The sequence below is a fragment of the Anolis sagrei genome, chromosome 1, assembly GCF_037176765.1.
Source record: "Anolis sagrei isolate rAnoSag1 chromosome 1, rAnoSag1.mat, whole genome shotgun sequence".
Taxonomy (NCBI): Eukaryota; Metazoa; Chordata; class Lepidosauria; order Squamata; family Dactyloidae; genus Anolis; species Anolis sagrei.
This window is the reverse complement of record NC_090021.1, coordinates 183,795,563-183,822,970: the sequence shown is the minus strand read 5'-3', so window position 1 is coordinate 183,822,970 and position 27,408 is coordinate 183,795,563. Positions and strand designations below refer to the sequence as shown.

At 39.0% G+C, this 27,408-nt stretch overlaps 1 protein-coding gene across 1 annotated transcript in view; it reads right to left on the bottom strand.

The window, feature by feature from the left end:
- The window catches only part of COL5A2 (collagen type V alpha 2 chain), a 154,224-nt gene that overhangs the window by 61,005 nt on the left and 65,811 nt on the right, over positions 1-27,408 (bottom strand). Inside the window, exons 2-7 of the mRNA XM_067470963.1 lie at positions 17,501-17,728; positions 13,298-13,311; positions 10,251-10,283; positions 8,381-8,413; positions 7,070-7,123; positions 489-596 (exon numbers count right to left, since the gene is read on the bottom strand). Of these exons, the coding sequence (XP_067327064.1) occupies positions 489-596; positions 7,070-7,123; positions 8,381-8,413; positions 10,251-10,283; positions 13,298-13,311; positions 17,501-17,728 (470 nt within the window). The remainder of the gene's footprint in view (positions 1-488; positions 597-7,069; positions 7,124-8,380; positions 8,414-10,250; positions 10,284-13,297; positions 13,312-17,500; positions 17,729-27,408) is intronic.

Genomic DNA, 27,408 nt, shown 5'->3' with positions numbered 1-27,408 from the left:
ACTCTTTTAGCAAAATGGTTATCAGATATCAATTCTGCAGCCTAAGAAAACCAGCACTACATCCTCAAAACCCATGACCTTCTGAAATTTCATAGAAGTTGAAGGCATCCATAATACTTTGTTCATAGAGCTTAAGCTTTCAGAATGTACAAAGAAGACTGAATGTTGATGAGGTGGAGGAATAGCAAAATGCCAAATACTTAGGCATGTCTGCCTTATTTACATAAAGGAAGTAGGGGTGTATCTACATTGTAGAATGAATACAACATGACACCACTTTAAGAGCTGTGGCTCAATACTATGGAATACTGGTATTTGCATTTCCCTAAATGTGCTCAAAAAGATTTAAAGAAGGCCTGTGGGAGTCTCTTTCCATGACTGGATGGTCTCCAATGTCTAAATGGAAAGCAACCATTTTATAATTAAGAATAAATATAAAATAATTGAAGAGCTTTATCTGTTCACAGCCAATAAGAAAAATAACTTACTCTGCCCACTCCATCTGGTCCTGTGGATGGTTGTCCAGGAGGACCAGGGTCGCCAGGTTGTCCAGGTATACCAGGTTCTCCATCCAATCCTGGAGGACCACGGGCACCCTAAGAAGAGAGATGACATAAACCAAATATATACAGAAGATGTGCAATGCAATGAAGTAGACAGTTTATAAAAGTTGGAGCATGAAATTATGTATGCATACAAGCAGTGCAGGGCCCTCAGTTACTGAAGCTATCTGTAAAATGATAGATTTGCAAGATAAAAGTCTCACACAGAACCAAGACAGCTCTGGGCTTTAATAGTGTTATTTTAATGAAATCAGATAAAATATAACACTGAAAGATTGTAGACATTTTTAAAGACTGCTATTAATCCGCCAAAGTACTTTTTCCAAGAAGAATTCAAAATCCAAGGATTAACATTTTTCATCATGTCTTTTTCTTAGAAAAAAACCCATAGTATTCTATGTGGTAATAGCGTTGATGCATGTTCTAAAAACATTTCATAACAAACTGAGAAATTACACAAAATGGATATGGAAAAAATGAAACTGATCAAATAACCTATACATTACACATGGACATTTACACTATCCATTTCATACATTATTTAAAATACGAAGATCTGCCCCTTTCTCCCTACATTTTGAGGGTGGGAAAGGGGGCAACAGGCTTAAATAAACAAGTTCCCATTTTCCTTTATGCTGGCACAAACCGAAAGGAACAACTCATAAATGCCATTCCAGGCATTTATTGGCATGATGTTCCATAACTACCTATTTGCTTACATGAGTCATATATGAAGCAGCAGTAAACACTGCTTAGAAAACAATGGGAGGAAAGCTGGAACATCAGAAGAAATATTTCACAGAGCTACCTAGAAGAAAACCTGAAGTGAACTTGTTCATTATGCGACTGCTCTGCTACTTTGACTTTGATATACAGTAAATGAATTGATGTTAGACTATGTAAAATTAGGGGATGTATCTACACTGTATTATTAATACAGTTTTATACCTCTTTAATTGTCATGGCTCAATGCTATGATATCATTGGAGTTGTAGTTTTCTACTAAATGATGCTGACGCCTCACCAAATTACAAATCCCAGAATTTCACACCATTGAGCCATGGCAGTTAGAGTGGTGGCATTAGTTCTACAGATGCAGCCTAGGAGAAATATTTTCATAGGTCTGCTACCCCCATGCTGATATGGAATAGCCCACTCCAATTCAGCATCTATGGTAGCTACACTGTGAGCCCCAAAGATTGTCCAGAAACTGCATGGCAGCTATACCATCAGCTCCTGAACCAACCCAGAGGCTGCATGGCAGCTACATAGGCAAGTTGTACTGAAACCGTTTAGCTGCTCCTCACCTACCACACATACCTTGGAATGACAATATCCAGCATGCCAAGGAGATGAGGAGGGGGAGAGAGGAGTAATCCCTTCCTACTTTGATCACCTTGACACACTGAGTATTGTCATTTCAGGAGATAAAGGCTACCTGATGCTAGTTTAGTGCCCAGTAGGCTAAATTAAGTTGTAAAGGAGCAATGTAAATGCCATCCCCTCCAAGGCCAATATACAATCAACTGGGTCACTTCCTGAATAAGAAGTAGCACAGTTATTTACATGGACCCAAAGTTGCTGGATGATCCAGATATTTCAGAAAACTTCAGAATATCCAGGAACTTCACATTCATCCAGTGCCCATGCACAGATAACGGCGTGAAAAGACACTCAAGGATTTCATGTTGCCTACTTCTTACTGACACTCAAATTATTGTATATATTCATGCATGAGTCAACCTCATGTATAATTTGAGGGCAGGTTATGGAGACAAAATCATAAGAATCTTATATGACCCAGGGTCATTCTGCAGAGAGGGGAAAGCAACAATGTCATCTAAGGGGGGCAGTAGACATGACAGCATCTACCACCATTTGTCTGCCAAGGAATTCAAAAAAGGTGAGAAGCAGTGAAGAGGGTAGCGGTACTTTCTAATTCTTTTAAGGTTCTCCTGGAATATATTAAGTTCTTGCATTTCACTACTCTACTCAGAGAATGAAATGGTTATTTTTTTATAAGAGTTAAGGTAAAGTACTCACATTACTAATTAGGTAAGTTGACTCAGGTTAGCGAGGTTGATTTTTAAAATTACAATATCTAGTCTTATACATGAGTATATATCGTAACTTCATTTGAGCCTCTACTACTATTGAAAGTGCATCACTTTCCTAAACATGTACATATTTGTGGAGGGTGGAAGTGATCGCAGTCACTGGCAACAAAAACACTGGCACACAAAACTTCTATTCATTAACTAGAAGATCTGAGGAATGTTACATGTGTATCCCTATGCAGGAATCCCATGCAGGTTGTGTTCTTCCATCCTTCTGATTTACTAATACATGAATATTGAGAAACACACAAATGGGTACAAATTTCTTCCCACCACCACATTTTCACATATGGTTGAATGAGAAGAGCTTAGGTGTCATCTTTTGGCCAGAAAGTTTAGTGCAGTTCTTCTCTGAACAATATTCCAATTCTAAATGACACCATAGTGATGTACAATGGTAGCCAGCCACCACAATAGGCTAAGTCTGGTGTTGCTGTCATGGATTTATGAATAGACTTGCAAAAGCAATATCAGTTTACTTAAAATGAATAATAAGAACAGTATTTTTATTGCAAAGGCATTGGTGAATGAATGCACTGAAATACAGAACAACTAATTTTGAACATTGCCTCTGCAGAGGTCAGCCATGCTGCTTCTTAGATCAACCTTTCCCAGAATGCAAAGCACAATGGCAACAAATAATTGCTTCAAAAAGCCACTAGATGGCATTGCATTATGCTATTATTTTCTTCTTTAACTCAATACCAAAAGCAGATGTTGAAATGTTACAGCATGACTAAATGATCTCCAGCTGAAAAACTAATCCAATGAAATCAACAACCAAAACTCAGTACACACATTTCTTTATGCAGCCTTTTGGTTCTCAGTATCTTGTTCGAATTGCCGGCTCAGACTTCAGCCACGGGTGGCAGAATCTCCTTCCTATGCAATTCTTACAGGTACACAAAGCCTTGCCAAAATGCTAGACTCAGAGAGATGATGTGTACAACCCTTCAGATGTTGTTAGGCTCCAATCCCCCTCATCACTCTCCCTTGACCAAACTAGGGCTGAAGGAAGTTACAGTACAGCAACATCTGGAGGAATATAGCTTTCCCATCGCTTCTCTAAACCTAATAACAAACTCAGCACAGATGTGTGCTTAATTTAAGGAAAGCAAAAAGATCACTATGGCCATAGTTCTTAAATAAGAGCAATACTATGATAGCTGGGACCCTACACTAAGCTGCTTGTGAAATGCGGGTCTGAATTAGGGGAACACATGTGTGAGTGAGCGCACCAAGTGAGAGGCACAGCTGCAGCTGAGTCATTGCAATGAAAAGAAGGATAAAAAGGAAGGGGGAAAGATGACCAATGGAAAGAAAGATAAAAAGGAGGGGAAAAATACTGTTACTTTACCTCATCTTTATCCTGTCCCTCCTGGGTTAAATTACTTCACTGCTATCCTGCATCTCTCACTCACTCTGCTGTCTCACGCACGTTTTCCCTTCATTAATTCTGACCCGCGTTGCGCAACTAGCGTAGAGTCCCAGCTATCGTACTATTGACTAAATATTGTATATATTCGAATATAAGCTGAGTTTTTCAGCACTTTTCGGGGGCTGAAAAAGCCCCTCTCGGCTTATATTTCAGTTAAGGAATTGGTGAGGCCCCGAGGAGAAGGCAGGCTTGGCCGGGGAAGCGGCGCGGGCCCAAAGCCACTTTGCCAGCCCCTTCCTCCACCTTCTCCTGGCTTCAGGATGAGGCAAGGCCCCGTCCTGAAGCAAGGAGAAGGCAGGCTCAGCCAGGGAAGTGGCAGGTGGCGCAGGCCCAAAGCCGCTTTGCCAGCCCCTTCCCCCGCCTTATCCTGGTTTGAGGACCAGGTGAGGCCCCATCCTGAAACCAGGAGAAGACAGGCTTGGCCGGGAAAGCGGCAGGCGGCACAGGCCCAAAGTCACTTCGCCAGCCCCTTCCCCCACCTTCTCCTGGCGAGGCCCCGTCCTGAAGCCAGGAGAAGACAGGCTCGGCTGGGGAAGCGGCAGGCGGCGCAGGCCCAAAGCCGCTTCGCCAGCCCCTTCCCCCACCTGCATTTCCCACCCTCAGCTTCTACTCGAGTCAATGCATTTTCCCAGTTTTTGTGGTAAAATTAGGTGTCTTGGATTATATTCCGTCGTCTTATACTTGAGTATATATGGTAAGTTACATAGTTTAAATCCCATTTGAATGGGACAACTTAACTGCATGACTAAAGTGGGAATTTAGCAGAAACATGTCTCAGCTAGGACTAGGGACTAAGTCTGTATTTACACTGCCATATAATGCAGTTTCAGAATGAAGATTATCTGCATTGAACTGTATTATATGGCAGTGTAGATCCAACTAATATGTTGGAAGTTTCAGCAGCAAACAATCACAGTTCTTGTGCTGATATGACTTTGGTTGCCATCATACAGCTGCATCTAACAGATTCATAACAATAATGATAATACTTAAATCTAAATGAAAGATGCCATCATGATGATGGACAGTTTTGTCCAATTGCCCATCATGACTCTTTGCTGCAATTCTAGGAAGCAATGGCAAATGGTAACCACCAATCTTTTCACATCTGGTTGAAAAAAGGTCAATTGTACAATCCAGACATTCAACATAGAAAAAACACTGTAAGGTCTTCCTATATAATCTGGGTACACTAACTTGTTTGTTTGCACTATATTTGTGAACTTTGCTTTGCTTCAGATGTTATTTTAAAGGTCTGAATCAACATACACACAAGTGAAGTCTCCTAGCCCTGTTCCTCTGCACTGTTCATTTCTTTATGTAGTAAATCCAAAGAGGAGTGATACATTTCTGTTTACATCATCTCTGTATGAACAACAACCATTAATTTCCATCACCTTTGCTCATTTGTAGGGGATTCAAGAAAATAGGATATTCTCTTCTTCAGGCATGTCACTTTCCATGGCATAAAAAGGACAATGTCTTAAATGGAACTCACACTGCATTGCTCACATGTTAATTCAAACTCCTTCATTAATAATTGAACATGTGTATGACTATGATAAAGCTGGTCACAAGATGTCTCTGCACCACCACAATGACTATAGTATGTATACCATTACTGCACTTGAATTTCAAATAATGACCACATCAGATGGGCAGCTGGAATTGCCATGCAAATCTGGCAGTTCCCATCAGGGAGCATAGGAAACCTGTCACTCCCCGCCCTGCATTGCCTGACTCACCCATCTCCCCATCCCATGGAGGGAAGCGTCAGCCACCAGGCTTCCCTCCAGTGATCTTAATCGAATACAGGAAGCCTCTGGTGTTGCTGCCATGCTTCCCTTTTACCACAGAGCCCCATCAGAAGTAGCTGTGCATCCTGGAATGGGAGCCACTGGGCTCCATGGTAAAACAGAGCGCAAACCAGCACATGCTGCTGAATTTATCCCCATCTAACAAGGTCGTGTATCACGTGATTCATTCATATCACTGGTCTAATTTATGTAGATATCAGGATTAGAGGGGGGCTGTAGTTTTAAGGGGACTGTTGTTTAAATTAGACAAGTAATTCTGCTGTTTCTAACAAGTGGCATGCTTTTTACAATCTTAACAGTTTTTACAATCTTAACTACCAAGTTATAAAATCAAAGAACTTAAAAACTGGCTTATCTCTTTTTGACTTTTAAATTATAAAACTGAAACCCAGTTGATTTCAACTGGATTTACTTCCAAGTATATGTGCTTACAGTGTCAAGTCAAATTATCATCATAGTCAGAATGTTCAACATACTTCTCTCCTAGGGTGTGGTTATGAAATCACAGGTAAATGGCCCAGGGTGGGTAGCAGATGTCTCTTTGTGGGAAATAAGTGTTGGAAGATGTTTTCTTGATCATCTCCAGACTGTGGAAACTATTTGGGGGAAATGACTCATTCTTCTCCTTTCTCCCTTCCCCATGGCCTCACAGCTAGGCACTGTGGAATAAACTACAGTTCAAGAGATGGGAAGCAGGAAGAGGAACAGATGGGAGATAGGACCTGGAAGGGATCTAAAGGATCTCTGATGATCTGGTGCATTCAGTGGATTTACTGCCTATTATAGTTTATATTGTCAAGCTTTCGCCTATGCTTTACATTGTGTGTGCATATGTGTGCCTTTAAGTTGTCAAGTTATCAAAACCTGTAACTGACTCACTAGTTAGTAGGAAATGATTCCCCATACCCTTTTGTTGTCTAAGATTCAAAATACTCCTGTCTGATCCTGGAATCTATGGAGAGCAGGGCTTAGCCACTAGATGGGAGAAATGTGTTAATTTCAGTTTCTTCTACATTTAAAGTATCGCACAGTTTGTTAAATTCTTATCAAAGAGTAACTAAATTAAAAATTCTTACTCATTCTTAGTAACCATTATATTAAATAAGATTCCTGAGAGACTATCTAGCAACTTACAGGTCTTCCTTTCGGCCCTCGAATTCCTCTTGGTCCCTGTGATCCTGGAGGTCCCTAAAAGAACAATTAAAACAGTTATAGACAAATCAAAATAATTGTAGACATACATCCTGTTTTAATGATAGCACTGCATGCATATTAAATTTCAGTAACAGTCTCTTTAATTAAATTTATGGAAAAATTGATTCCTGTTTCGTTTGGTGTCACATATTTGTTAACTTAGCCATGGTGGTCTCCAATCAGCCTTATGAGGTTATGGGTCTCAACTTTGGGTCTCCCAGGTACCAAAAGCACCAATCAAGATGTCCAATGGTCAGAAATTCTGGGAAATGAAATCTAAAAGCATCTGGGCCAAAGACTGGGAACCATTGCTCTAGTTGTGATATGCAATGAAACTAATAAATACATATGCCAACATATCGATGTTTACATTTAAGGAAAAACTCACTTATTGAGAGAACTAGAAGATTTGCCAGTTTAAACACCAGTTTAAGCACCAATTTAACTAGTCTTTCTCTAGTTCAGGTGATGTTTGTGTATATGCTTTCTTCTTCTAATTCTGGATCTAAGATTTTCAGTTATCAACCAATGCTACAGTTCAGGGTAAGACTGAGCACCTAATTTTAATACATTTCACATAGCCCATTTTTTCAGGTACTTAGGATAAAATAATTGGAGCTCAGATTTTTGGACTATTTAAGGAGTTTGTAACCCTCTCTTCCACCTACCTGTCTCCATCAGCCCACTCTCTCCTGGGTCTCAAGCCTAACCCCTATTTTTCAAATGTTGATCTACACACAGAAAACCACAGTTGGAAACCACTATTAAAATTCAAGGTATTTCTGAGTATTAAATATGAGATCAATATTTAAAGAGGAATAATCACTAATATAGGAAGGGATGCTATATAAACGACCCCATTCACATGAAAATCTAGATAAGACTGTAAGAGCTGGTTGACAGTGGACTAGATAGCCTCAAAGGCTGGAAGACTCTCTTTATTTGGAGTTCTTTAAATAGAAGTTGGCTGGGCATCTTTCAAAAATGTTTTTGTTTTGCATTTTCAAATGGTGTGGGGAAGGATCAAGATAGCTGTTGTCCTCCAACTTTCAATGATTTTATGATTCTGAGACTTATAAAGAAGAATAAAAGAATAATATGATAACCAATTGGTTAACAACAGCACAAGAGCAAGTGTCCAAGATAAGGGGGGGAAACACATTTAGAAATGGAAACCTAAGGAGTCATTGAAATGCAGCTCAGTACTAGGAGGACATTCAATATTATTTGAAAAGCATAATAATTACTTACAGCTGGTCCAGGCCGTCCTCTTATACCGGTAACCTACAAAATGTGTGGAAAATAAAACAGTTGTAATAACATGCTAAGTTTTTGCCCTCTCTCTGTAGCAGTCCTCATTAACATTTCCACCAAATTTTTGCAAAAGAAGCAAAAGAAGGGGAAATGTGAAGTTAACTCTATGGCTTTTTTAAAAAAAAACCTGTAATAATAGGGGAACTTGAAGGGGACATCTATTTTCCTTATCACACGCACCCATAAGAACTCTTCATATGTTATTTTAATACAAAACCTGCTTTGTATACATATATTTGCTTGCTCAGAGTTGGTCCTGGTTTTGATAGGCCCTTCATCAGCATGGTCCAATAACAGAGATGAAAATTTTGGCTTATTTTTTAAAAAAAACATTTTACACTGGCTGAGCTTTTTTTAAAAAAACTGCACATTCACAGTGATTTTTTATATATATTTTTCATAATTTTCATAATTGCACATTTACCGCAACATTAATCTTTCAGTGCGCCCCGTTCAATTCTACAATCAAATGAGAATTCTTGCATACATTTTAATCCTCATTCTTAAAGATTCTGCTGGAGTTCTTATAACAAAAACATGATTTCAGACAAAAAAGTGTATTTTGTGCAAAACACACTCATGCCTATGGTAAAATTTTCTTTGCATGCAGAAATTCAGTGCAGGAAAATGCACATGGTTTTTCCTTGCAATAACCTCTATATTTGTGTAAATTGCATACAGTTACCACAATGGTATAAAATTTACAGAACATGTACAAACAGATGGATTAGTGTTCAGAAAAACAACATGTGTCTTTTCTGCAGAAAAAACACACAATATTTCAAACAGCAATCTGTGTTATGTGCAGGAAAAACATGTGAATTTTTCTCAGGTCCTAAATCATGTGACTGATGTCCTTTTCCTTAGCAGGGTAATTGAGTGTTGACATCCTTTTCTCTCTCTGAAGATGTGAATATCCATAAATTATCTTCAGATTCTGACTTGGGAATGGCTGGAATGGTATATTTGGGGGCAGACCTATCAATTTGTGCAAGATTTCAAGTCACAAAAATGATTTTCCTCTAAATCCAATGCAAACAAAATGACAAAATTCATTTTTAACCAATCTGTAAATGGATACTATCTTGAATTAATAACTAAATTACTGTCCATTATACCTCTCCACATCCTAACTGATAAAAACCATACATTTTATTGCTAAACCATGCAGTGTCACATAGCCAATAACGGATGACAGAAAATTGTACACAGTTTTTTGCACAGGCAAAAATTAATGCTCACTAGCTCTATTTTCTAATTTCTATTCCCCTTTGACCCACTGTTAAGGATTCTCACTTATCCACGTATGTATATGTCTTTATACCATAATATGGCGCATAGAATATGAGATTCCAGACAAGTCCACTAAAAGATATGACATAGCACATTGGTAAGCCATCAAAGTACTGTTCAAATCCATTTTCTCTCAAAATGTTTATTTTAATCTTTTTGTTTGTTTGTTTTATTGTGAGAGGAAGAAAAAATATATGAAAAATGCCAAATAAATACTTCTTGTTTTCTACAAGGAGAATTGGTAGCATAGGGGGGAAATTTGCTATTATAGTCAATCCCCACCTCCCCCCCCCCCCCACACACACACACACACAATCTGACCTATATACTTCTCGCTTTTCCTCTGAAAAAGCACAGTGAAGGATCACGTTCCATTGGTAGGGGGTATCTTGGAGGCAACCATCACATTAGCCAGGGAGCCCAGAAGCTGAAAGTGTCCCCATACCAACAGAACATATTCTATAAAGGTGTTTTTACGGTGTACGGCAAAATAGCAACAACAAAAAAACCTTACCACTGGTACAATTCCAGGTTCTCCTTTTTGACCCTGCAGGATAAGAAACAAAGTTATCTCCAGCAGCAGGCATGTTCCTGAGTACTTCTCAGCATTTCATATTTCACATAAAACATGCAGCATAGCAAAAAAATTAAATTTAAGTAAATATAAGAAAACAAATACAGGTTTTTTTTGCAGATTTGTAAGGGAGAAGAGCAAGGAAAGCCTTTATTTCTGGACTCAGCGTGAAGGCAGTGTCAAGAGGCAGAGGGGAGAAGCGCTCCCACTGCATTACTCCTCATGCAAATCAGAGAGAAAAAAGCAGCTATCCTTTCCAATATTACTTTTTTGACCTGAGCAGAGTCCAGCAGCAACATGGGGGAGCCATTTTGGGCATTTGAGGTGGAGAGTAAAGGTAATGGCCATTTTTATGAACAGGGGGGTTTTTTTGCATAAGTTTTTCTGCAAAAAGTTTGCAAAAGTAAGCATTTTTAACAGGGATGCCAGACACAGCTCCAGATCAGTGCTAGACATCAGAGACATTAGAGACATTTGACCAGACAGTGTGATTTCTATTATTCTGTCCATGCAAATAGATGAAGGTGGCTTTTTTTGGAAGGAGGAATAAAGGCCTTTCCCCACCCTGGCGAAGCTGGGGGCGGGGAGAGCAAGTTGCCTCCTCACCCAAAAAGGAGGAGTGGGTTATTGCCCACTGGAACCATCTGGAAGGAGGGCGTGGCCAACAAGTGGCTTTGGCCCATCACACCCGCCCATTAAACAGTATAATTCTTGGTTGCCGTTGGGGACCGGGTAGGACTTTTTCTGTCCTATGTTCTAGAACGGTTTTTTCACCTACCCTATACTGTTTTTTAAGGGCTAGCTGGGATGGTGCGGTTTTAAATAGGACTTAGCATTAAATAGTTTAGAAAAAACACAAAGTGGGTGGACACCCAAGGCACCCCCCTATGGGGTGAAGGCCAACAACTAAGACACTCGCCTACTATGATAACAGCTTGTGGTTAGACAAGATTTAATGGCCTTAAATAGGGAGAGTTGAGTCTCAGTAACCTGGGGGTAAAACCTCTCCGCATATTTACTTTGTGGTTGCCTGGGTTTAGGTTACAGACGACCCAGGTGTTCCGCCCAAATAGTCGAGGGGTAAGACGGATAGAGACACTACCTCGACTTTGTTACACCAAGTTCTATACACACAAGTTAGACCAGTTGAAAGTTAAATAGGTAACTATTTAAATAAAGTTGCCCTAAATTTGATCCAAAGAAATGTGTGGTCTCGTTATTTGGGGGTTGGAGGGCAAAAATATTATATTACATTTTTATTTTATATTATATTTCCACCTATTTTCTAATGCAGGGGCAATTTTTCTCAAATCTGTTTTTCCCTACATTAAAAAAAATCCATCAGAATATCTGTGGTCCAAACTAACGAAGATAAAGCATAGTTTAATTTGCACTTTGTTCCTTTAACACTCTGGCATAATTACATCAGGTCTTGCTTTATCTTCTTTTTCTTGCATGGATAAATGAAAATTAAAAGACGCATCTTCCCCCACTGGTGTGATAACCAAAGGGTATTCTCCCCTATCTCATATATATATATATATATATATATATATATATATATATGTGTGTGTGTGTGTGTGTGTGTGTGTGTGTGTGTGTGTGTGTGTGTATGTATATGTATATGTATATATGTATATATGTGTGTATATATATATATATATATATATATATATATATTTGTACATATTGAGGAATTTTGGAGAAAATTTTGCAAAGATGGTGGGCTCTTTTTTGCATGAAAGTGTTGTTGTTGTTGAGGTTTTTTGCTCACAATACAAAAGTTTCCCCCCAAACAAATCCTTATTGTATTTGCATGTTTTTAAAAAATCAGAACATACAAAGAATGTGAGAGGAAAGGGTGAGATGTTTGACCCTGACACAAGACCTAAGAAAACTCCTCACCATAATTCATTTTTAGATAGTTTTAGGTTTTATTTTATTTTAATGTTTATAGTCTGCAGATTTTAAATTTTATATTGTATTGTTTTACCACTGCTCACTGTTTGGATTCTCTTTAAGAAAAAAAGGGAAAAAAGAAATATAATAAATAATTATGGTGATAATGATATAAAGGGCAATGATCATGTCAAGGATAAAATTACACACATCCATTTCATTCCTAATCTCCTTAAGGAAGTTTATCTTATACCCTGTTTCTCCAAAACTAAAACCTAACTGGAAAGTAAACCCTGGCATGAATTTTTCAGGATGCTCATAATATAAGCCCTAAACTAAAAACATAAGCCCCAGTTAAGATTGTCAGCCTGAGGGATTCATTTACCAGTAGTACATCTATTGCAACACATGACAGATGTATTAAATTATAAAATCATAATATTAATATATTATTACACAGAAATAAATAATATTATTGGATTTAATACTTAAAATAAATGTAGATTGTTGTACAAGAAAAAATAAGACACCTTCTGAAATAACACCTAATGCATGTTTTGGAGCAAAAAGCTAATATAAGATCCTTTTTTTTTTAAGGAAATGTATTACATTTATCTTCGCCAATCACAAGAAGATGGACTTTTTTATTTTCTCAGGCATTTCAAAATATTAATCAAACTTTGTGTTTGTTCAGATCTATCATTCTGATCTTTCACCCATTCAGAATGACTGCCAGATGTACTTACAAACCACACAACACAACAGAACTCCCAAGGATTTGATCTTGCACAACTCCTGACCAACACACCATATACATCTTTAGTAATTACAAGGCTGTGTTTGCCCTTCTTTAGTCAGGCATTGTCATCCTTCCTAAGGAACCTCTATTTTCTAACTAAAGCTAAAAGGTGCTGTGAGCAGTTTATGTTATTTGCATATGCTAATAAAATTTATGAGGGAGGATATATTAACAGTAGCCTAAGGTTTATTGAAAGAAGCACTGCAATACTTCATGTCCATCTACAATGAGCGATAGAAAATGTTATATAGGATTAATAAAAAAAGTAAATAAATATGCCAAAGCTTACCTTCCGACCTCTACCTGAAAGGGGGGAATAAAACAAAATAAATTAACACAGCTCATTTTCCATCACTTATATGCACAGCCATTTCTCTTTTTTTTGGGGGGGGGGGGGAGGAGAAGTACAAGTAATTTACGTGACTTCCAAGACCAACAAGGACAGATTTCTACCAGCTCCATCAAGTTGAGCCAAATCACTTTCCAGAACAAGACAACTTAGACCGGGGTGTCAAACTCATGTTCACTGAGAGTCACTTCAGCCTTATGTTTACCTTGAAAGGGGCATTTGTAATTGTAAGCAGGCCTGTAGCCGGGGGGGGGGGGGGGGTTAGGGGTTCAACCCCCCCCCCCCCCCCGAAATTTTTCAGGTTAAAAAAAAACCTGGTTTACTCATGAATTTTAACTGGTTAACCAAATCCCCATGCTAAATCTATGAGACTATGCAGGCACTATCTCAAGCAAATATTGACAATTTATTCACACTGTCATTACTTGCAGCAATAGCCGATGTAGCGAAGCAACCAAGTTGGGGGGGGGGGGGTTTGAATGCTCTCATTAAGGAGGCCAGACTTGGTGGTGGTTGACAGGGGCGGAGCTGCAGGCTATTTAAGGCTGCTCTTCCCCCTGCTGTGCTCTTTACTTTAGCGTGACCCTACCCCCCCCCCCTGAAATTTTCAACCCCCCCCCCGAACTTTTCAACCCTCCTTTTCTGGCTACGGTCCTGATTGTAAGATTGTATAAATGTAACCATGTTGCCCTGGCATTGAATGCCTTGTGGGTCACATAAAATGATGAGGTGGGCCAAATTTGGCCCAGGGGCCTTGTGTTTGACACATGTGATTTAGACCAATGACCTTGACATCAAATATAAGTAGAAAAGGGTCAGGAAATGGTCTGAATCCCATTTATTAATCCCAACCACAGTAGACCAACAGAATCAATTACTGAATGTTGAATCAATATGTATGTAAATCCTATTCATACATTGGTATTATTCTAGTTTGGGACTAACAGTAAAGTGTAGACATGTTGAAACGGATGATATAAAAATAATGTTGATATGACATGATTCATATTTCAAAAATGACTATATAAAGATAATGCCAAGATGATATGAGGCAGGGTGGAGGAAGACTCTTTGACAGCTTTAACAGAAATAGTATATGCAGTCTCCAAGTACATATTCTATAGAAAATGAGTCACTGTGGTGACATACTCAGTTATCTCTGATATCGTTTTATTCATTTGCTAGCTTTAGCTGTTAGTAGAAGAGATATTTCCTAATCCAAAAATGCCACTTTTGCTGTTGAACTCTTTTCTTCTATTTTCATATAAGGTATAGAGTACACAATCACGTGTTTACTCAGAGGCATCCCTCATCTTATTCCAATAATGCAGGACTAAATTGTCTAATGGAATTTACTTGTCAATGAAGATGCACAGGATTTCTCTCCTACAAGGTGAAACAGCACTTTTACTGATTGTAAAAGTGCTGTTTCATCTTTTTATTTGCTTTTTTCACCAGGACTTGCAAGGGATGCATGGTGAGCTTTAGCAACTGCCCAGGCAGAATGCATACTAAAATATGTAGTCATATTCAGGCACTTTATAGCTTCCACATAATCATCTTTCCTCCTGTGTGGATAACTAAAATACTCAGACTTTGACTCAAATGCACTCCAGACACACACCAGCTGCTTCCCAAAGCATGCCATGTCTGGTCTTATTGCTTAATTATACAGCAATGGAAGTGATGTCCTTTATTTGTATTCTAAGACATAATACTAATCTAAATGACAAATAAATCTGTTTTAACACCTTGTTCAGAAGTCACATTCTTCTCCAGTTAAACTGCTCAGCAAATTCACAGGCGCTACCTAGCAAACAGGCCATGCTTATGACTACTGCTATCCTACACAGACTGACTTGAGAGTAAGGGCTTATCTACACCAAGCAGTTCAGTCTAATGCAAATCCAAAGCAGCCCTGGATCCAGCACATTTATGCCATATCTGGAGCCATTGTCTACTAGAGCTTAAACATTTACCATTTTTGAATCCTTACTACCCAATAAATGTTTACATTACCCAGATATATAGGTATATAAAATAGGTATAAAAATCCAACATTATTAATAATAAATCAGCATTGGCAAGGCTTGCTAAACAGGTTGATTTTCCTTTCCATTGAGTATAGCTGAAGCATTTTCTGCAGAATTCACTATAAACTAAACTTTGCTGCTAACAGATTTGTGTAAATGGGTAGAATTCGGGAATCTTTTTCTGTGGCCAATTTTTTTGTTAACCCAATTTTTGTTAGGGATCCCATTTGAGGTTGGGACCCACAGTTTAAGAAGCTGTGGTCTAGATGGCCTGAGAGCACATTTACTTCACTGCACTGTCACCTCCTTGTGCCATCACTATGTGGTTCCATTCAAGCCCCTGATCATTGAGGGCACCTCTCTTGATGTCAAAATGGTACGGCTCCACAACTAAGAGGGTACCCCCCCCAGGGGGGGGGGGGGTTGAGAAGGGCGGGGTAAAAATGCTGTAAATAAAATAAACTTTGCTGACATTAGCAGAGGGACCTGTTATAGCCAAAACTTTTGATGAAGCTCTGTGGCCATCTAGTAGTGGTGGTGGAAGGATGGGCACAGTCACCCCCTTTCCTTGAACCAATGAACACAGGGAAATGTGATAGTTCTGGTGTCTGGACAGTGGACTGAATCAAATTAGAGCTGATCCTCTGTGAAAATTACTCTAAAATCATAGGGTACATGGGAGTGTCCAGCAAACTCCAGAATACAACACTTTGCCCAATGTAGGGCAGATTTGGTTTAATGGGAAAACAAACAAACAAAAACAAAAACCCAAGCTTGTGATTCTCACCAGAAACCACTGTGCATTATTTCAAGAGTCAGTAGTTCATTCAGTGTGAGTACTCTTTTTTTTGCCAGTACAAACAATGAATAATGACTTCATATGGATCTATTTGCAAATAGATAAATGCAGAATTGCACTGTAAAATGTGGCGTCTCTTGCTACTAGTATTAAAGAATGTCAGAAGTTTCCTCTGATTTAAAGTTCCATCCTCTGTGATTAGTGATAAGTCAAAATTATATTTTTCTGGCCATAATAAACAAAATTCATCAGCAAAATGGTTTTGTAGAGCAGAACAAATTTCTTATCTTCAAAAAACAATACCCTTCAGGGTGAGAAGGGTGGGATATAAATGAAGTAAATAAAGAAAATAAATTATCCTCTCCTGGCATTGTATGATTTGAATCAGAGAACTGAAAAGGTTACTTTGAGGGAAATTAAATTTCCCAGACTCCTCCAACCAGTATAGTCACAGATCATGCTGCCTGGAAGATTCTGGGAGATTTTATACCCAAAAGCAACTTTTTTCCAATCTCTGGTTTGAATTTTTTTAAAGTAGTGATTGATTTTGTCTGACAGACCTATTGTTCACTGTTCCTTTCCATGACTGGAAGTAGGAGAAATTAGTTTAAATATACATCACTTTGCAGTTCTCCAGTTACCTATAATTAGATGGAAATGGAATTGCCCTTCTCATGGTCAAGATCTTTGTACAATGACGACTATGGAGTAAATCTCCTTCAGCAAGTCCTGCCAGTGTTGATTAAAAGTTTCTTGACTGCAGGTCCACTGCCTCTAGCAATAAAATCCTATAAAATGTGATGGAAATGACTGAAGAATGCAGATAGGCAAAACTGGCCCAGACTAGAAATAGAATACCCCCCCCCCCTTCTCATCAAAATGAGTTTTAAAATGGATATGGTGAGAAAAATACATTTAGAAATGAGAATCTGGAGGAAAATTGGTATTTTATAACATAGATATGAATACATAATTAAATGTTGAAGATGTATTATGATGTTCACAGATTTATTCAGACCATGAAGAAACGAACAGATGGGTGAATCAATACAAGATGGTCAGGTGCCAAAAATAGACAGCTTTGAACATCCCTATATCAGTTCAATTACTCTTCCTTTGCAGAGGAAAATCATATGAACCATAAACCTATCAAGTCACTTCGCAAGTTGTGTTAAATATCTTAGAGCAGGGCTACAAAAATGTTCCTCTGCTATACCAAATTTCACACACAGACACCCAAGAGGTTCTTATGTATTTCTTTCCTCAACACAAGCCTGTTTAATTGATCATTGCTTACATGAATCATCTTACCAATAGCTCCTTCAAAACCATTCCGGGCCGTGTTTGGACAAACAGGGCAACACTCTCCAGGGGGAACTTGTGGGCTTTCACACTCCAGCACATCAAGACATTGGATCTCATCACAAAGAATGGCTCCGTTGTCGCAGACGCATATCTGACAAGGTGCAGGTTTCCATATATCTCTGTTCAGGTACACTTGGCCATTCTGTGTGCAAGCAACCTCTTCAGCATCTAGTTCTAGAAGGAAGAAAAGAGCAGAAAACAACCTCAGTGGCTTTGGATGACAAAGCTTTTGAGAAAATAAAAGTCCATCATGAATGTTATTGGTAAAACCATCTCAAGCAGTGAACAAAAGCACCCCAAAAATCTAGACAGCAACACCTAATGCAAGGAAGCTGTCCTGACCCTAAACCATTGCCCATCATCAGTAATGGACTGGATGAGAGCAAACAGATTGAAACTTAATCCAGACAAGACAGAGGTACTCCTGGTCACTTGGAAGACAGAGCAGGGAATAGGGATTCAGCCTATGCTGGATGGGATCACACTCCCCTTGAAGACAAAGATCCACAGTTTGGGGGTTCTCCTGGACATGGCACTGAACCTGGAAGTCCAGGTTTCAGAGGTGGCCAGGAGGGCCTTTGAACAATTAAATTGCCTCCAGAACATGGCCATATAGCCCGGAAAAACCTACAACAACCCATGTAAAATAGCTGCTACTACTTTGGTTTGTGTGTGGCGTGGAAGTGTAACAATTGCAATAAAGGTGCTTATTATTTTTAAAAAGATGGTGCAGATGCCTGAAAGTGAGTGACAGATCCATTGCTAAAACATAGTGGAGAAAGAGCAAGGATATAAAAGAAAGCGGGGAAAGCGGTTCCCCTTGGAGAGCAAAAATGCCGTCAGCTGGTACTGACTAGAAGACATTAAAGTTAAGCCAAGAGATGTAGCTGTGGTTGGTACAATGACTCTCCCTCATCACTAGAACATTAATCACCTCCTAAAATAAATGCTTACAAGAAAAGCCCCTAGGCTGAGTTAATTGTATTTAATCCAAGCATTCATTTGGAACCTCATCACATTGAGGTCCAAAAAGTGGGTGATAGCAAAGAGATTCACCAGGCAGCATGGCAAATCCAGCAGGGGAAACTGTTGCCTCGCACCCTGTATCTTCTGCATCGATGTTTCCCCATCCAACAGCAGAAAATGTTGCCACCCAGCTTACCACCATACTAGCCCTGTTCTTGTCAATGAGAACACAGTAAGCCTACTGTGTTCTCTGGGCAGTGTCCTAGGATGCTTTCAGGATGCTGGGAGGATGGAATCTTGGTAGAAGTAGCCCTGCATTATGGGATGGGCTCCATCTGGCCCAAGCTACCTGTCCAAATGTATCTTCCCCTACAAACCAGCTCAGAGACTAAGGTCATCTGGGGAGGACTTGCTCTCGGTCTCGCCTGCTTCACAAGTATGGCTGGCGAGAACGAGAGACAGGGCTTTCTCTATCGTGGCCTCTTGGTTATGGAATTCCCACCCTAGCTACATCAGATCAGTCCCCACCCTACTACCCTTCAGGTAGAGAGTCAAAACCTGGCTCTGGGAGCAGGCTTTTGAAAATTAGGCAATGCAGTATGCCAAATATAGAATTATGTGCAATTTGACCTTGGAATAGCCTTAGACCTTGAACACTGGATGATATGTTTTTTACTTTGAATGTATTTTAACCATTTTAATTATGTTGTAAACTATTTTAAGGTGAATTTGTTGTTTTGAGGCACTGTGTATATGCCATTGTAAGCTGACTTGAGTCCCCCTCCTGGGGTAGAGAAAGACGGGGTATAAATATGGCAACTAAATAAATAAATTCTGAAAGCATCCTAGGATGCTGAAAAACATCAATGTGATTAGGTCCTTTTTCTCAAATGGAGGACCATGCAAGATGCTACACCAAAAGTTCATAAATAGCCCAAATCCCTTCCCATACAGATAATATTTGAAGAAGCCCATGGGCACATCAATTGTTCGATAGGCAGAATACTTTGTAAGTATGAGTTTTTGTGTATGTACATTTCTATCAGATTTCCTGACATTTCATTATAGATTGAAAAACACCACACACGGCCAAGATGGTAAAGATGGTAACAGTTATAAACAAGGGAGAACACACAAGCTAGGAGGGGCTGCAGCAGTTTGCTTTTGCCCAGGCTTACTAGAAAAGGCAAAATGTCACCCCTCCTTTTCCCTCCTACTGAATTAACTGTAATATAAACCACTTGTGTACCCTGAACTCAGTTCAGGAGAATAGAAAACACTGATGACATGAGGTAATTGGAGAAAGAGGGAGAAACTAGGATATTTGAAAAGCAGAACTATTGAACAACTGACAATTAATAGGGCCTGTCCATGTCAAATCAGGATAATCGGAGGATATTGTTCACCTGTGTCCTTTTGTCTGTTTGCTATGTTAATATAAATTCACATCTACAAGCATAGTTATGCAATAGAATGAAAATGAAAACTATAGCAGAACTTTTGATTTGTCCACTGCTTTTGATACCTCTAAACAGGCATGAGAGATGTGTATATTCAGCTCTAGAATATGCATTTATGGATGATTTACGACTAAATGCTTCATTTAGGCTGATCTCCCAAATATTTTCAGGCAGTTCCTAAAATAAGCTATTTCTTAGAAAATGGATATTGTCCCTCCATTTTGCATCAATCCAAGCAACACATCAATACATACACACAAACACATGTCGATACACACTCACAAATGCATATGTTATATATACACTCAAACACACACTGCACGGATATAAACAGAAAGTTCAAGAGGCCAGAAATATTTTCAGCTAGCTTATCTGACATAATGCAAAGCAGATGTGAACACAGTAACAAAGGCATAAGCTATGAGTATATTGGAGGATTCAAACTTTGTAGGACAGACCCAAGTGAAGTCATTCTGCCAATAATAAACTAAGAAGAAATTAAACATGATTTAGTAACTATTGACGACCCACAGTAACTTCTCCATTTATTTAATAAAATGGCTCTTTTGTCTGATTGTTTGTAGATTCCTCAAACTGAGCTGACAAATATCCAATCCCAAAATGAAATTTCAACAGCTATACCAGCTATGAGCTGCTTGGAATAGTCTGAAATCTATCCCATGTAGCTTCCCCCCACCTTCATTCTCACTCACGCAAGGACATTTAGGGTCAGATATATACACACAGCCTCTTTCCTTCGTCTTCTCTTCTCCCATGCCATTCCTCCATCTGTGACTGTGGTTGCATCAGTCCATGTAAATGTACTTTGTCCATGCTCCGAGGCTGGTCATAAAAGGCCCTATATGTTCTCCTCTTAGTGACAGACCTTTTCACAATGAAGGAAGCAATTCCACTGATATCACGCTTTTATACATTGGTTTGAAGAACATACTGAGACACAATTGACTTATTGGGATCTCTTTTTTTTAGAATTCCAAAATCTAAAATATTCCAAAATTGTCAACATGGTTGGCTGACATTTTTGCTTTCTTATGTAATGATGATGCTTTATTTACATCCTGCCACCTCTCCCCAAGTGGACTCGGAGCGGCTTACAACAGGAAAGACAATATAAATAATAATAAACATGCAACAATTTGGGAAAAATTAAATCAACAGAAGTAAAAACAAATCATAATACATAGGAAAGAATAAATAATAGTATAAGTTAAGGTAAAGGTTTTCTCTTGACATTAATTCTAGTTGTGTCCGACTTTGGGGTGTGATGCTCATCTCCATTTCTAAGCTGAAGAGCCGGCATTGTCCATAGATGCCTCCTAGATGATGTGGCCAAAATGACTGCATGAGTGCCATTACCTTCCTGCTGAAGTGGTACTTGTTGAACTACTCATATTTGTATGTTCTTAAACTGCTAAGTTGGCAGAAGCTGGGGCCAACAGCAGGAGCTCACCCACCAACCTTTCAGTCAGCAAGTTCAACAGCTCAGCAGTTTAACCCACTGTACCTCTGGGGGCTCCTAAATAACAGTATACATGAGTATAAATTTCACTCATAAGTATTAAACTGAGTAATAATGAGGGTATGTAAAACATTAAAAACATCATAGAACCTGCTTTCGTTGATGTGAGCAATAAAATCCAGTTAAAAGGAGTCCCATTTAATACTTCATCGGATTATAGTTAGCCATTTTCGAAATAGAACAAATTTTATTTTATGTACACAATTACCAAAAATATTGTGCACAAAATTATCTTCAGGATAAGATATACATGAAACATAAATGAATTCCATGTTTAGATTTGGGTCCCATCTCCAAGATGTTTCATCATGTACTGTATGCAAATACAGGAATTTCAAAATCCTGGGGAAAAAATCCAAAACACTGATTTCAAGCGTTTTGGATAAGAGATACTCAACTTGTAGTGATTACTTAAAGTGGACAAAACTGGTGTATAGCCACTAGGTGGCAGGAAAGGCCAGCTAATAATCAGATGAAACTATCTGCACTGTGATATTTTTTAAAAAAAAAAAACTAGGCTGGGTTCACATTTGTTTGGACTTATTTGGGTTTGTCTTAGATCCCAACTTCCTGTCAAAGGAACCTGTGTGAGTAAATGTAATATCAACATTGCTGAGATGCTGAAGAAAATAAATGCTTTGAGTGTGCCTTTCAAGCAAAGATTGCAACAGCATCTGATGCTTGAGCTTGGGAATGAAGCAGACGGTTAAAAAATCACATTCACTTGCTCAGGACCTTCCCACTGGCATCAGACCAAGATGAATGAATCATAGCTCACTAAAAACTGCTGTTCAAAATGAGGAATGGAGAAGAAGAGGAGGAGGTGAGGACACGGCCCCTATTCTCTCATGGAGAACATTCCTCAGATCCCCAGAACTTTCCTATTAAAAAAGTATATTTGGTAAAGAAAAAAGAGAAAGAAAATTATTCTCCCAGCCAGAGCTCTCTTGTTCTAAAATGGATTATCATTGCTGTGGTTCAAATCCAATAAACATTGGAATGAAATAAGCACCACTTGTTTAGCAGATTGCCCACTCTTCTCCTGACAGTTCCTTGCCCTTTTGCTCCCCCCAAAACTGTTATTGAAGGCTGAGGTACATATAGATTATATAGAGGGTAAGTGAAAAAAGTCTAAACGGGAAACAGAGGTGTCCTGTTACAGGACTCAAAATCGATTTTTGTGAGATTGGTTTCCACCCAACTAACAACAAGGGAATAGGTGAGAGTAATAGCCTTTGATTAGTCCTATGTCCATGAACAAAAAAAATCCCCTTATGTGTGTACATGCATGCAATTTCACTTGAGTTACCAGGTATGGGGTGTTTTTTTTTCTCATGTTAGCCTGATCCCAAAACCAAACCCATGAACCTAAAGTGCATATAGTTGTTATTTTAAATGTGTTATTGTAATTATGAACTATGATATTTTACTGATTGTATGTTTTTATGGTTGTAAACCGGGCTGAGTCCCTCTAAGAGGTGAGAAGCTCGATATAGAAAACTTTGAAATAATAAATAAATAAATTTCTTATAGTCATAGTCGCTGCATGTTAAACTGTCCTGCTGTAAGTGAGCAGGGATTCACATTCCCAACCCTCTTACTCAGCCTGACATTTTGCAAGAAAAAAATCCTATTTTTTCAGTGAGCATTCTTGAGAGAATATTTTAATTAATGGGAAGCAAGAACTGTTTTGGTTTGTTTTCAGTCTTCTAGTTTCTAGGGCTTAAATACCCAAAAGGCACCACTTCCTATTTAATTAAGAGGTGTGCGTATGTTGGCTCTAGATTTATGGTGACATTCCTGACTACTGAACAACTTTTTTTTTCTGGAAAGCTATCTGCTCCTTTACATGTTAAATCAATTTGATGTAGATAGGGGATGCAAGCTGATTTTAAAGGACTTACTATGTTCTCATCACTCTTCTTTATATGTATGCATCACCTCTCTGAGCCCTTCTACATTGCCATATAATCCAGAATATCAAGGGATATAATCCACATTATCTGCTTGAACTGCATTATCTGAGGGCCAATCCAGACAGTGCACATAATGCGGGAGCTCCCGTGGTTTTACTGGAGATGTCCAAATGACATCTCTGTTACGGTAAGTCCTTGCAGGACACAAGTATATGTGTGAAGAAAAACCTTATTGTTTGTCATTATTTTGTTCAGCTGACTAAGTAGGTCAAGCAGCAATCTTGTGCCACGCCCAAGGGGTTATAACGGTTTGAGGTTTTTTTTTACTACAGTGTGATAGGTGTTGGACTTCTGTTGGGCTGCTGCTGGAGTTCTGTTTCACCAGTGTGGAATACCAGCAGGAGATGCTGACGGTGAAATGGCTATTTACTTCAGGTTGTTTTGATTTCCCATTTGCTGTTTAAAAGATGCTTTATTTTATGTTTATTACAAAGACTGTGTAAATATGTTGCACTGCTGATTTTTGTGTGTAGCATTGCCAGTTTTGTTTCATCTCTACAAAGTAAAGAGAGTGAAGATTTTCTGTTTACCTTGACTATTGGTCTGAGACTATTTTGCATCTGGGTTTTTGGGCGTAAGGACGATGGATTAAAACACACGCTGCGTAACAATCTCTGCTAAAACCGAATTAATTCAAGACCTGGTAAGACCCAGATCTTTGATAAGATCCAGGTCTTTTCAGGTGTGGGCCCAATCCACAAAGCTGTCTTGGGTTTTTTGTCTCTATGAGCCCAGAAATCCAGAGGGCACCAACCACCTCTCCCCAAACCCCAAAAGAAGCCCTTAAAAATTAAAACAACTTACCTGGCCACCATTAAAGTACTTCTGGGGTACCCCTGGCATGTAGAAATGATGTGCCAGGAGATTGGGGGGGGGGGAGTTAAGGAGGAAAATTGCTCCTCATCTTCCCCTCCTTTCTTGGTGCTTCATTTCTACGCACCAGTAGGGTACCAGAAGTAATTTAATGGTGGACAGGTAAGTTGTTTTAAAATTTAAGGGCTTTTGTTGAGGGGCTTCTGGGAGTCTGGGTTCCCTCCCCTCTTCCCCGGAAGGTATTTGGAGGGGATCTAGACATCTCATCCAGGAAAGCACAGATTTTGGGGGAAGTGTGAGGACTTAAACATGTGTCTAAGCAGGTTTCTTAAACCTGCTTCGAAGTTAGTTATGTGAAGTCTGGAAGTACTCTGAGTCTACACTGCTAGATAATCCAGTTCAAAGAAGATAATCTGGATTTTATACAGCTGTGTAGGAGAGGCCTTAGTTTCATGTAATGAGTACCAAGAATTATTTTTTTCTGATTATCAAACCGAAAAGGCAGAACAAAATCAAAGTGAAAGCTATTATGCAGAAAACCAAGGAATCTGCAGCACACGAAACCTTAGGAAATATACCTGAAGTAAGTAAACATACCTCACTCTCCTTAACTACCCCATTGCCTCTCTCCTGCAATAATCAGAAAGGTAGAAAACTCACTTTACTGAACTACCTTTCCCATTCAGAGTTGTCATCCAAGAAACATTTTTTTCCAGACTCTAGCCTGAGGAGCCCAACCTGGATATAAATATAGTTAGTTACTAAGAGAAGTAGAAATTAATACATAAAATATATGGCAACTGTGAATGGTTTAAAAAATAACATTTTATGTTTTGTTGATTTCAGTGGAACAAATTTTAAAAGGAGCTCACGAATCACCACAGTCAGGAACCTATCAGGGTCCCTAAATACTGTAGCTCAGAGTTTTTGAAACTCTGCTCCCACAATTCCTAACAGCTGGTAAGCTAGCTGGGATTTCTGGGAGCTGATTTTCAAATTACCTGGAGGAACACAGTTTGAGAAACACTGCTATAGTGAAATTCATTTGGGAGAACACTAGCTGGAATAACTGAATCCTGTTACACCTTGCCATCTTACCAATGTTATGCATTGTCTTTGTTATCTGTAAAGTGATTGACTTGAGGTGCAGATCCAAGATATTTGCTGCCTGGGACAATAATAGCATCCACACATTACATTAACAAAGCAGAAAGAACTACCCAGGCAAGAGGGATGTGTCCTTGTAGGCCTTCTCGGAAGCTTTCAATACAATTGACCATGGTATCCTCCTTAACACAATGAGACTCAGAGTGCTTCTACACTAGCACAAAATGTGACTTGAAGTGGCATTAAAATTGCTGATTTGGAATCATATTGTGGCCACATATGGATGCTATAACCTGTGCCAGCAGGGGAGCCATGGCAATTCAGCTGGACTGGACATAGTCTCCTTACCTTCCCTGCACCTCAAATGAAGGTGCATTGTTTGAATGTGCCAGGCTAATGTAAGTGATACACTGTATTATCTGGCAATTTACATGGGGCCTCAGAGGCACTCTTTTACAGTGGCTCCATTCCTTTCTGGACAGATAAGCCAGAATATGGTGCTGGGGGTGTGTGTTCCTGTATGGTTCCTTGGGTAACTGACCCCTTGAATTCCTCAGGCACCACACAATTTAATTTTTACACAAAACATCTTAGGCTGTTGGAGGGATGGTACCCTATTTCTCCTTTCTCCAGTAATAGATTGGATGAGAACAAAAACAATAACAAAAAGAAACTTGATCTGGAAAAAGTAGAAATGTGCTTGACCAGTAAAATGGTAGATCAGGGATTCGGTCCATGCTGGATGGTGTTACACTCCCATTGAAGATGCGGGCTCACAGGTTCCTCCTGGACTGGCAGTCCTGAGGAAAGGCTCTTCTTTAAATCTCAACACCTTCATTTAATGGAGATGGGAAATCAGGCTTTTTCAGTGGCTGTCTCTGGTCCTAGACTACTTCCTTGGGGATTATTCAAACAGGCTTTTAAAGATTAAAGTGTTAAACATCTAGTCAGGGGGTGCTGTGGTTTTTAACTGTTCTGAGGAATTGCCAGCAGAAGGATGTAACCCATTGCACCACCAGGGGCTTCTTCAGTTTCTGATGATCATCTGACATTGTATAAACCTAGATAGGGATGAATTAGGTCACCATTGATGGACGATGGAATCATAGAGTTGGAAGAGGTCACAAGGGCCATCCAGTCCAATTCCACTGCTGAACAGCTCTTGCTATCATTAAATTCTTCCTAATATTTAGAAGGATTCTTTTCCCCTACAATTTGAATCAATTGCTCCGCATCCTAGTCTCCAGATTAGCAAATATAAATTGGAGAAATACCATTTTATAACCCAGATTCAATTCTAAATGCTAGTGCATCCCTGCAGAGTCTATAAACAGGAGACAAAATACCTCCACTATATTGTTCAGACTACAGAAAATAACTGTATCAGCTTTTACCTATTTCTGCAGGTGGTTCATATACCTAAAAGTAACAGCTCAGCAATAATCATTTTAGTGCTGTAAAATAACCACTGATACTTCATCTTTCAGCATAATTAAAACTTATAACCAACTCCTTACATTCTCTACATTCTTGTGCTCTCTATTTGAGAAAATCAATACAGAAAATGCATCTTGATAGTGAAATATTCTCAGCAGCCATTTACAACTCCTTTATTCTAAGAGTTTCCAAGCCAAAGACCACTAAAAGTGGTGGTATTCTTGCACAGTTCCCGAATGCATATGCTCATTATAATTGGGAAATTATACTAGGTAAAACCATACACTTAAAATGCATAAACATTAGGCCTGGGTAACAACGGAAAAATTTGTTTCTGAAATCGATTTGTATTTGGGGGGTTTTTTTGTTTCGATATTTAAAATAATTACAAAATTTTCCTTTTAAAAAGTTTGATATTTACAAAATTTCATAAATGGTAAAAAATTAACGAATTGATTTCCGAAACAATAACGAATCGATTCGTTAATGGCGGACGCGACCGCGAAATACGCTAAAAAACCTCCAAAAACTTCTGAAGCTTCCCTCTCCCTCTGT